Consider the following 12608-nt stretch of genomic DNA (forward strand, 5'->3'; position numbering starts at 1 on the left):
TGAAAATTAAAATTTTGAACTTAAACTGGACTAGCTTTGTTCGACGGCTGTTATTGCGGTTTGTCGAACCGAGTATAATAAGGCGTAACACATATTATGAAAAGGTAGATCAGGTTCATAAACGTGTAATACGCCTGAATTTCGTGTACGTTTGGTTTGTTTTTTATCAATTAAATTTCTTTGGCGACAAATACTAGCGAGGTCTCTCCCTCTCCACCCCAAGTGATATGCACGTTGTCTGGATAAACGTTTAGTTACATAACTCCAAAGTGTCTATCTGGCACATATGCGTTAATTTGTTTTAATTACCGACAAACGACTATTCTAAGAGACGTATAGGTAATTGTTTAAAAAAAGAAATAAATTTCTAAACAACGATGCATTTATTTATGTAGTTCTTGCAGTTTTTAAATTTTAATTTCATTCAAAACGTTTATTGCTGAGTGGGGATGTATTCTATATACGTACATTTAGCTACATAGCCTTTTTTTGATAGCCGTTAACACATGAAAAAAATGCGAGAAAGAAAATGTTTTTTTTTTGCTACTTACTTTATTTTCCTCGACTTTCGCTTTCCGTCTCCTGTTTGTTATATCGAAATGTTTAACCGACAAGTTGGTCAGTGTATTTTCTCAAACTGTCGTCGACAAAATTATCATATGATATATTACTGTGATGATAAACTTGTGTGTACACATCACTTCGAACAATGATGATAAATTGACGGTGATTACAAATTAACGATTGTTTATGATGAAAATACAATCGGAATTGGCCAAATGTCAAAAATACAATTTGTATTATTTGTCAACACGGCGAAACTATACATATATTATTAAGTGTAATAAAAATAGGACATAATTACTAAGATTACATTATGATATATGATTGTGGTAAAAATATTTAACTCACTAATTATTATATAATGTACAAAACATATATATATATATATATATATATATGTATGCTATTAATAAATATACCGTTTAACTATCTCGTATAGTCTCAGACATAGGAATATATACAAATATTTTCTTAATGTTTGGTTTTGAAATTAATTTCAGTGTGTAAATTATACAATTATTTTATTTGTAATATTTTAGAAAGTTGTATTGAAACGCAAATATTTTTTGAAATATTTGCCTTTATTGAAATAAAAATTACAGCCGACGCCCGACGACAATACATATTATTTGTTGGCAATATTACAATTATAATATTTATATATAAACAATAAAACAAATTAAATACATTATTGCTCCGTGAGCAACTATATGATAAAACTGATTTATTGAATTGTATTAACAGGGATTGTATTATATCATAAAATATGTATTAACACATAGTATACCTTATAGTTATTACTATTATTATTGTGGTGTTATATGTGGATTTCCTATTATGTTTTAATTCTGAATTCCCTCACTACCGCACTACTTATAAATATGTAAATTCTTTTAAAAAAAAAACCTGCTACCGTATAATTCATATATGTATATCCACAAAGCAACAATGTATTTAAAAAATCAAATATGAATACCCCAAATGTCTTGGAAATATTCCTCAATAAATACAATTTGTTAACAGAAAACGTTATAATATTAATCATTGATTTCCTGCTAAGATAGGGCTTTTAAAAATACCTTATTATTTTTGTGTTGATAGTTGATTTGGGCATACGGACTGCATGAAAATTCCGTAAATTAGTTTGCACAGTTTATATGTTTTTCAACCATATTTCTGACACTCATGACCTGTATATCTTGGCACCAATCTCGGTTGTTAGTAATTCATATAATAGTATTGAAATCACATTTTTTTATAGTGTATAACATGCAGTTTTTTAATGAACTTCAACTAAAACTTCCTTAAAAAAAAAACTGTCTAACGTTAGAAATGATCAATTCCGATTTGTGTGCGCTCGTTACAACTAGTTTTTATTGAACATAAATGATTTATTGAATGTTTAATAATTTTGAATAGCAATAGACATTGTCGGAAGAAAACAATTGATGTTGTTTTTCTTGTAATTAAACGCCGTTGTAATGTTTTCGTCACTCAATTCATAGATGTACATATGAAAAAACAAAAAGCGCATAATAAAAAAATTAAACAATCAATCGCTGACTGCTCAATCAATTCGGCTGTCATCGCGGATAGGGTCAGAAACAGACATAGTGTCGGCCCAAGGTTTTGTGGGGCCATGGACAGACCGAAGTCATGGGAGTTTAAATTTTACTTAAAAAATTACTTTAAACTCGTGTGCCACGGGTGTAATTTCAGAAGTTGTTAAGTACACTCAAAAGTCTGTAATTAATAATTATCATTTTAATTTAATAAGCAATTTAGTGAAGGAACGGCTGATTGTAACCGTTTCTCTACTTTGCAATTGGAAAATGATAATAAACTTCAAACGTTTGAGAGAAAGTAATCGAGTAATAATATTTTATAAACGTTATATATATATACGAGTATATATCTTTTTAATACATTTTATTCAGTTAATATGTTTTCCACACAGTAGTTCAGCCATAAATATTTTATTTAAGATTTTACGAAATAATTTTAAAATCATTGTTGGCAGCATAATCATTAAAATTGTTTCATTGTAATTAATTTCTTTATCGACAGATTTATTTTCGACTGATTATTGTACCTGTATTGTACATTGATAACTTCAAAAACTATTTGTATAATGTTTAAATATCAAAACAAGTTATAACCACAATAGACATGCGTTCTGTCAGCCTCGGTCAAATGTGTTTTGCATAAGCTTTACATTAAGATCATTTAAAGTGTAACAAAATATCTACACATGTAGGAGTGCATAATGGTAATATAAATATATCGGCCGGGCATCTGAAATGTTATCTCGTCGACGATTAATCGATATGAGACTATACTAGATACTATGTTAATTAAACCTGCTTATCACTCGTTTTTGTATTAGTACTACTATTGCTACTGTTAAAACATTGTTATTGACTGACTATTCCACTAAACGTTTATCGGTCGCTTTTTTAAGAGATACAAACAAATTGGTTCAGAGGACAACACAAAACAAACAACGTGTGAGCCCTTATATTTTAAAACAAATATACAAAATAGAATAAATACATATTTTTTGTATAGTTAATTAAAATGTTAAGTAATTTAATCAATTTTGTCTTTCATTATTGTTGAAATGGGACTTCCGTATCTGTGTCGGTTTCTTATTCGAGCACACGTTTTCGATGGACTCTATGATAATTGTTGTGTTGATGGCGCATGAGGCACTTGATTTTTTTTAATAAGTTATAATTATACATTATTATTTTATTATGACGTGGTCGCAAAACATCATCGTGTGGCGTATAATGTGCATAAACGGTGTAATAAAAATTGGTTGGCTGAACTAATAACTCATTCGTATCGCTCACAAGGTCGTCCCTACGTCAGCAATGAATTAAATAATAAAGCGAATAATTTAACGACTTGTTTGGTACAATATATATTAATAATAATAATAATAATAACATATTGGTACGGTGTAAAGAATTGCCAGATTTTTTTACGGAATTTTCGTACGAGAAATTGTATTCTTCAGAATAACATAATATAATATATTTATACAAATATTTCTGAACCAACAAAAATGTCATTAGTTGAAACTAGAATTTATTATAATCATTATAATACGATACTCGTGAGTTAAACATTTGCTTTATGAATTATTCAATAAACAAATTATACTATTTATTAAATTGAGAAGAGAAAAAAACTACAATGATTGACTATATATGCTATCGGATTACATGGCCAACAGCACTCACGTGAAAGCAAAACAGGTCGAAAAAATTGTTTTTTAAAAGTACTCGTTGAACGCGTGAGTTGCATGAAAACTAATGGAGCATGATCGATGCTGGCTGATTGAAAATGTTGCTTTCTTCTGGTAATAATTCAAAGTTTTGTATCAGGTCCTTGACCAGACGAGATAGTGTACAAAATGTGGCACCAGCAATACCAAAAATGTACCGACCTCAACCTTTATATAATAATATATTATAGTTACACATAACGATATTATACAGCGCAACTAGGTGAATTCTAAAATCAGGTCTGACCTTAACGTCGACTCTGGCGCCATGTGGTATTTTTTTGACAAGTCTGTATAACATTGATAACTGATGTGTGTAGGTTATGGTCCACACGAAGACTGTACAAAATAAAATTATCAAAATAGTTTTCTTCAGAATCGACTTTTGTGTTATAACTTATATACTGTTAATTTGAAATTTAGTAAATAAAATTTGATTAATTTGCATACGACTAATGCAATGATGACCGTGCCAAAATGTTGACACTATCATTAGTTAGGCCATACCTGTGAGTACATATCTAGGAATTTTTAAAAACATTTTGAAAAAACCGAAAAAATTGAAATGTAGGGGACATTAGTTGCGTTTATTACGCATGGCATTTTTAAACCTTCGAATAAAAATATTATGTTTTTATATATATTGAAAATATTGATTGCTATATTAATTAATTTTTTTCACGCGTTTCGATAACATCTTTGGAAAATACTTTTTTGCTTTGTGGAAAATAAACATTTCGAGCTTTTCTCATTTGTGTACACTATCTTTTTTACAACTATATTATATTTAAATGTTTACAATATCTTGGCTCAAGAAGTTTTAAGAATTTAAACAAGAAGATAAAGGTAAAGTCATAATAACAAATTGTTAATACCATTTTTAATGAAACCAAAATAAAAACAGCGACTAAGAAAATCATTTAATAAAAAATGAGCCTAGAATAATTATTAAGGATAGCCAAAGAAATTAGGGATGGAATATCAGTATAAGAGTAAAGGAAAATGAAAATGACGTCTATAAGGAAATTATTTATAAACATTTTTTTTTTTTGTATTTTCTACATAATATTTTAATATATCTTGGCCTTGGGTCTAACACTTGTACCAATCTTACTATCTGTTACTTCAAGTGAATAAATTGTCAAGTTTTTATTTTCTGTAGACTATTGTGATCATTTTTTACAATACTCTCCGTATCTTTTCAATTTTTGCTCGTGGAATTAACCAATTTATTTGCACAATTTTATTTTTCACTTTAATGCACAATTGTATCTATGAATATCACTAAAAATGAATTTCACATGATCTTCATTTATGAAGTCCTCCCTCCCCCCAAGAATTCTTTTCGACTATTCTCGCTTTGTTACAGTGCCATACTGTCGTTTAAAGACCGGAGGTGATTGCGGTAGGTGTTCTTCGGGACGATTGAGCTGGCATGGCACCAGGTGGCCCCAAACACTTAGGGTTTGTCATCGGTTAGTCGTCGCCATAGTTTTGAATAGGAGTTCGCGTGTGTTCAGCTGAGCCGGTGGCAAAGTCTCAAGACGCTTTTGCAGTACTATTCGCCGTTCAAATAACACGATGGCCAACGTCGACGGATCGCATTCACATTCACCGCCGTCAAAAGTAAAAAAAAAAACAAAAAAAAAAAACCAGAAAAATTACAATACCAGGTCGAATTCCCGAATCCTTCGTGTGTAGTTTGATGTATATTTAATTGAGTTGATCACGGTTTTATTAGGTTAGTCACGGTCAAAGTCCGTAAGTCCACCGGGAATATTTTCCAAATACTCGCAATGACATATTATAACAAACATTAAAAAAAAAACAACCAACGACCGAACTATTAAGATATTATTAAATTATTATAACATTGAGTTTTACCTCGTGCACGGCACGTGGCCCGTACAATTTCCTTGTGTATTTGCATATTTAATTGATTTGTGTTTTTTTTTGTCGAACACTTGCTGGCAATAAAAGAAATAAGTGTATATTTTCACTACATTTGAATGTGAGCTCAACACGTTAATTAGTCTGGATTGGCTCGAAATCAAAAACCAAAACGCGTTCCAAAGAAAGAAATTTGCCACAAACGGCGGTTTTAGCGTTATACTTTTCTACCTTCAGCAACAGAATACCATTTACTCGATCCTGTTTTGTTTTATTAATATCCTATTAAAATCAAAAGTAAGTTTCTAGTCTCTAGTCAATATTGGTGGATGGATAAATAGATATAATAGATGGGGGATATAAAAGCGATGGCTCGGTTTGGTTTGCCCAAAGACTTTTTTGCCAACAATTATACTTAAAAAATCGAATAGTGGTTATTGGTTATTGTCTTTACGATTGCGCCCTGAAGTTTTTTTTATAGTTGATTATTAAATTCATCATAGCCAAAGAGGTCAATAGGTCAAAGCTAGTGGACAGCCGGCCAACTTAAAAACAAATTTTGGCGCTACTATTCTCGAGAATTGTAGCGAGTGCAGTTTTTTAACGATTTAAATTTATCAAGGAAATGATAAATGTTGTTGTTTATTTTCTTGCCAATTCTTAGGTGTTTAATTTCAACAATTTATATCCACGTCTAGATGCATCTTGATTAAACAAAATCGCATGCAATGATGCGATCGCCAACGTCCTTCTAAGGTAGTCAGGATATCCATCGCCTACACTCTTACTACACTATAAATATGTCGTTGGCGACATTTCTTTACAATTTAATTTAATTATACAAAAAATGTGCAAGTGTATTCAATTATTAACAAGGTGACACGTGTTAAGGCTTTAGCGTGACTATTAATACATCATATGGTTGACGTTTGCGCTGGCACAGTTGTATGTATTTTTCGCGCACGCATAAGGACATAAAAAAACAATCGAGAAGCGAAATATGATATAAGTATAATAATAATATATAGCAGTAAAAGGTGTGCGCACGCGCTTGACAGATTTGATGATTCAGAGCCGGTCGTGTCTGGCTGTTGTCTGGAAGATTTATGATTAGCTCCGAACTCGTACTCGACGGTCGTTCACCCAATAGAAAATTAAAAAAAAAAAAAAATACTCGATAAAAACCGATATAATTATACAACTGTAAAGCTACTTGTATGGGTCCATCAATTAACCTGACACGCATGTGGCGATTAACAATTAATACAGTTTTTTTTATAGCTGTAAATTAGATAGCATTATTTCAAAAAAAGTATAACAAAAATAAAAACAAACTAAAGGAAACGTTAACAATGCAATTTTGTTTTCACCGAGACGTCCTAAACACAAGGTCAATCGTAGAATTCACATCTTTAGTTTTGACGCTAGACAATATAATTATAATAATAAACTTGATGAGCAAACACGAATAGAATGAGTTCTTCTTAATTAGAAATCAACTTCCACGTTTCAACGTTTAACTCAAAAAATCACAACTGTACGTTCTTAGCAGTTCTCGTTTTGTCAAAAAAAACATAATAATTGTAAATAGTCCGGACTTTCGCATATTTTTACTTGCATGCATATTTAAACAAATTTTAAAATGTAAGCAGAATAGTTTGTTTTTTACACATCTCGAAAGTCACAATTTTGAATAATGAACAATCGTATACCGTCTTTTGACACGTCGACATTTCATTTGTTCTTCCTTTTAAACATTTAATTTCACCTGTCCTTCTTATAGAAACATAAAATATTCAAGAAAGTTCGACTATTTTTAAAAAGTCATATCATCTTCAAATGTTGCCAGCCGACGTTGTTTAGCTATAAAGCTTTAATCTTCAATAATCTCTGGTTCTATGAGATAAGAATAGTAGTCTTACTAAGAATGTAGTTCTTTTTTCCATATAAACATAAAAAACATTAAAACAATGTTCATGTTTTCAAAACCCGTTTACAATTATGATAATTGATCGACATTTTTGTTGTAATCAACGAGCGAGGTATAATCATTATTATATACTGGTTTGTAATTTCACATAAACGTTTTACTTTTATAATTAGTCAAGTTTTTAATTTTCAATAGCGGGTAATTTAAAGTTGAATGGACTTAGAATCAATACTGTTAAACTATATTCTAAACCACGTAGATGGTGATAAGAATTGATTCAAAGCTCTTTTCAGAACTACCTGTTGTTATTATGAGAGTCTTGGTCATTAATTCTTGCTTGAGGATTGTTATAGTTCTAATACGTTTGGAGTTCGATATAAAAGGGCAAAAAAAAAGAAATTATAGTTTCAACGACTTTATTAAGAATTCAAATCTTTTATGGATGTCTAAATATTATACTCTATCATTTGACATTTTCCGAAACTTCTGGTGCCCTGACTTCCAGACTGTGATTTATATGCTAGATTAATGGTTAAAAATATAGGATTTACCTTTGGTTATAGATTCCGTGAAATTATCTACCTATGCTACTTGTTTAAAACAATTAGTTAACATTTTACGAAAAAAAACCGAAAACCTTTTGGAGCTTTAACGACTTTGCCAAAGAAACCAATCGATATTACAAACGCTGCTCATTTGCCTTGATTGTTTTTAATATAGTTTTAAAAAATTATTTACAAGACCTGACGTACCATTAGGCTTAATTGTATGTACAGTGAACATTAACTACGCACGGTCAATTGGCGTACCTCCAAATCAACCACCGTCTTGTATGGTCGCTAAATTTGTACAAAATGAAAACATTGTATCTTAAGCTGTCAGGAATGGTAAAATTCCACACGTCGTGCACGTGTGTGTAAAACTAATGGTCGTGTGCTCTTATGTCATTATACAAATACCACGAGTTTATTGTACGGCTGTAGTGAAATTACACTGCTCTTTTTTTCTTCTAAGCCACTTAAAAATTCCCATTACTCGTTTGACTGTCTCGTATTTGTATGTCTCTTTTCATGTCAGTCCAGACCACCAGCCAAGGGTTCGATTACCCTGTCTCGTCGGGTTTTTTTTTTACTATTTTCTGGGGTTTTGTTAATTCACCCGGTGCTCAGTAAAGGTACACATGGAAATCGACAAATGTACAAATCATTTTCGTGGCTAGTACAGGTCCATCGTTAAAATGTTGGACATTAATGATCAACGTGAAGACTTGGCCTTGTCGTCTGGTCGGGGTTAATTGCCACAAAAGTTTGCCATGAGATCGTTTTATTTGTTTTGATCGCCATTCAAAAACTATTAGAAACACCGAAAATTTAATTTTAACGTTTGATGTTAGCTATAACAGTCGTGAATTGGACCTTCAGAATACAGTTCTAGAGAATTACAGACTATAGCACAAATAGCGTACACGATATTGCAGTATAAGTGCATTTAATATCTTTAATTGGTTACGAATAAATAAACAAAATAAAATAAATTATTATATAACTATGCATAATAGCGTTTACAGAGAAGCGATAAGCCGATGAGCCAAGCTCGTGGTCGTATTTAAAACTGTGTACGATACAAAACGACCTTTAATCAAATGCATTCAATTAGAATAAATTAGTGGATTATTTAAGTTTCGTTTGCACGTTAAATGTATTTTAAATAAGCATTTCCAATGTATTCCAAGATTTAGCTATGACGTATTATAATTTTACGACAAACAATCTAAAAAACTCCTTGAATGTTTTGGCTCGATATTAATTTCACATAATACATATTTTTACATTTCATTTAGGCCCCGATGCCTTAGACTTTAGATGTTACTCCAATAGTTATGTGTATCATGTATTTTTTAAAGAAATAAGGTAGAACATATTTTTTATAAAACCTAGAAGTACTAGTAGTGGTGGTTTTTTATTGTACTATTTTAATTATGAAAAAAATAACTCTTCTCAAATTACGAATACACGGATAAATCACATTGAAAGCCAGCAGTAAATTCAAGAGAATATCTACAAATTAAATTTGACGGTATTAGAGTTGACCTTGCGAAGACATAACACGTGAAGCGAGACGCAAGACATCTTGTTATCGCAAGTAAACATATTTATATAATCACCAAGACCTGTACGACTTATTCATTATAACGTGAACGGGAAATATAATATTATTATGTGATGATAATTAATATAATTTTCACTACAAGTACTCACATAATATGTAATAGCGTTTCAGCCTCATCGTTCCAAATGTTATCAAGTGGACATCAAACGGTTTGCATAATATCATTGCTTTTTTTTTTAATTTCTCTTGCAAATGTGGGTTTTTTTTATAATTAAGTTATTCTTTCTCTTTTACTTCCAATACGGGCTATCACAGATTCTGAGCATCGCTTTAGTGAGTTCAAGTGGTTGTACCGCTCTCTGGTCAGCAACATAATAAAATATACAATGTAATCCGGTCTGGTGTTGTCCATCGTTTTTTGTGATACTGTCGTCGTATATCCTTCGCTGGGTAATTTTTTTTTTATTAAAAATCCTTCGGTTGATATTTGATAATAATTATATGATAGTATACTACTCGCCCACGTGTCGGCCAGCACGCGTTTCTCGTCGGTAACGGCAATATATGGTGTAGTTATGTATGAACGAAAAAAAGTTAGTTTTATGACGATCATAAAAACTGTGGTAAGGTAATAAAAAGAAAACCCGTGTTCGGTCAAGTCGTGTTGTCGACGGACGACTGTGAAACGGATACTGAGGATGAAAAATAAATAAATATGCCATCACATTTGTTTAAAATTTTCCAGTCGTATTGACCGGCTCGAGTGACGGCATCAATCCGAGTACACATCACTATAATAATACTATTACACACATAAGTATACTTACATTGCACAATCAACGGCATTGGAATTGGGTTAATAATTGCTTAGTGACGTAGATATAATGTCGTTAAATCCGTGACACATTAATTATGGGTTCGCCTTGGATGCTGCGAAATGATTGTCATCTAGATTTTGCGGGCATTGGAGATCAATGATCATCGTAGGGCCACATCGCATTTAAGTCAATAAACACTGACGTCAAAGATAATATCGGTTTGTGGGTTAAACTGTAACATTATAATATTTTAGCAGGACCTAATCATTATCACTTACGACTTATGACACATAATTTGACTTGGCTGAAATCTGTTTTGGACTATAATTTTTGGAAACGTTTAAACCAACTGCTAAGTGCGACTGCTTTTGTGAAGCATATTCTAGAGCGCACAAATCCTTGAGTTTCGAGTCGGGATAAACAATGTAGCATAGCAGTCCTGATGTAGTTAGATCCATAACTCATAAGCATAAACCAAGTACACAATCATATTGTATACATAGGTACATATTCTGAGTGAAATACAATTATTATTGTTCCCAAGAATAATTATAGTCAATGTAGAAAACTAGCATGAGTTGGCCTTAGCAGGGTTTTTCAAATTTGTATATTAGAGTTTATTTGGCGTGAGTGAGGCTTCCTCTATCTCTCCTGATATCGATAACGTCCGAAGGATTCAATCACATTCCCTGAGAGTTTGCTATCGTTATGTCATCTCCAATACACGTCGGGAATGTCTTAAACTTCTTCACTGTAGAACTCACACTATGATGTGTTCAACGTTTCCACAATAGAATTTCGAATTGTCCCTCTTTTTGAACCTGTTATTACAGTATAGTTAACTTTGCAATCAAAGCCGGGTTTAGGCCCATTGGTGAAACAGAATAACTCATAAAGCCACTTCAGAATTTCAGTAAAATTGAAAAGCGGTACTTGGGGGCTATGTCTGATTGGTTGCTGACATTTTTTGAGAGCCGGAAGGAGCTTTGAAGATTTGATATGGACAATTGTTTATCTGGTCTAATGGGTAATATACTAAAATTTGCAGTTGAAAAATGACAATTGTCGTTTAAGTACATCCTGTCTACCACTAATACTTATTTTTGAGTGTGTTCCTCGTAAATTTCACATACTTAAGGTACTCATATGTCATATACTCACTATTAGTTTATGCAAACACCCGTGTGTTAGTGACAATTATTATTTGCATCAATGTGGTTTATAAAAGCAACGTACAAAGTAACCTACTTTTTGCTTGTCTTGTATTTTGACCATAAATCAACGAGGTCCCCAGACTTATCGTACAACATTTTTTTACTGGTTTGTTGTCAAAATAATTTATTGCGGCCGCTGTGCACGAGCGCATTGATCGGCGCTGGTGTTTTTAGTATTAGTAATTAATATTATGATATAACTATATTGTTTTTTTTTAACCAGATAGATAAAAAAAACTATTAAAAAAAACATAAACATAGCCATGCTTGGACGGTTGCGTTAATCGGATTCGTCATTCGGACCACGTCAAAATGTTTAATTGCCAATGGTTTTTATCTTTTAAATTTGAATGCTAATATTGTTACACCTATTTTATATTTATTGCACAAATAACAAGTACAGTGTAATAATATGCTAATTTAATAAGTGTTATCAGGACGTCTCGGGTTATAAGCATTTCGGGGTCATAGAGAAAATTTCTGATGCCGCGATTGTAGGACAACATAGTCTAATAACGTCGCAGCAATAATAATGAATAATTAATAAGTTGTAATTATTAAAGTGTTATTATTGGGCGAAGTATACGTGCTTAACTTCACATAGACCCTCGGATCGATAATGTCGGTTACATTATAATAATATATATATTTTTTTTTATTGAAAGACAAGACATTGGATGCGGACTTAACGGTGTTTGCAATTTATGCAAATGTGCCCTTTGCGTGCCCACGCTATCTTCTGAAATCGGCCGTTGGACTTAAATCTCGAATTCTCTCAGACAATATGTTTC

General features: G+C 31.8%; 1 protein-coding gene across 1 annotated transcript in view; it reads left to right on the plus strand.

Annotated features, from left to right (window-relative positions):
* The first annotated feature begins 5342 nt into the window (after nucleotides 1-5342).
* LOC126843837 (zinc transporter 2-like) overlaps nucleotides 5343-12608 on the plus strand; it is a 58043-nt gene continuing 50777 nt past the window's right edge. The window contains exon 1 of the mRNA XM_050581654.1: nucleotides 5343-5482. Coding sequence (XP_050437611.1) covers nucleotides 5438-5482 — 45 coding nt within the window. The 5' untranslated portion in view covers nucleotides 5343-5437. The remainder of the gene's footprint in view (nucleotides 5483-12608) is intronic.

Source organism: Adelges cooleyi, unplaced genomic scaffold, assembly GCF_023614345.1.
Source record: "Adelges cooleyi isolate 19-005CV unplaced genomic scaffold, UGA_ACOO_1.1 ACOO_flye_CR_arks_rails_tigmint_CR_PRNA_574, whole genome shotgun sequence".
Lineage (NCBI taxonomy): Eukaryota > Metazoa > Arthropoda > Insecta > Hemiptera > Adelgidae > Adelges > Adelges cooleyi.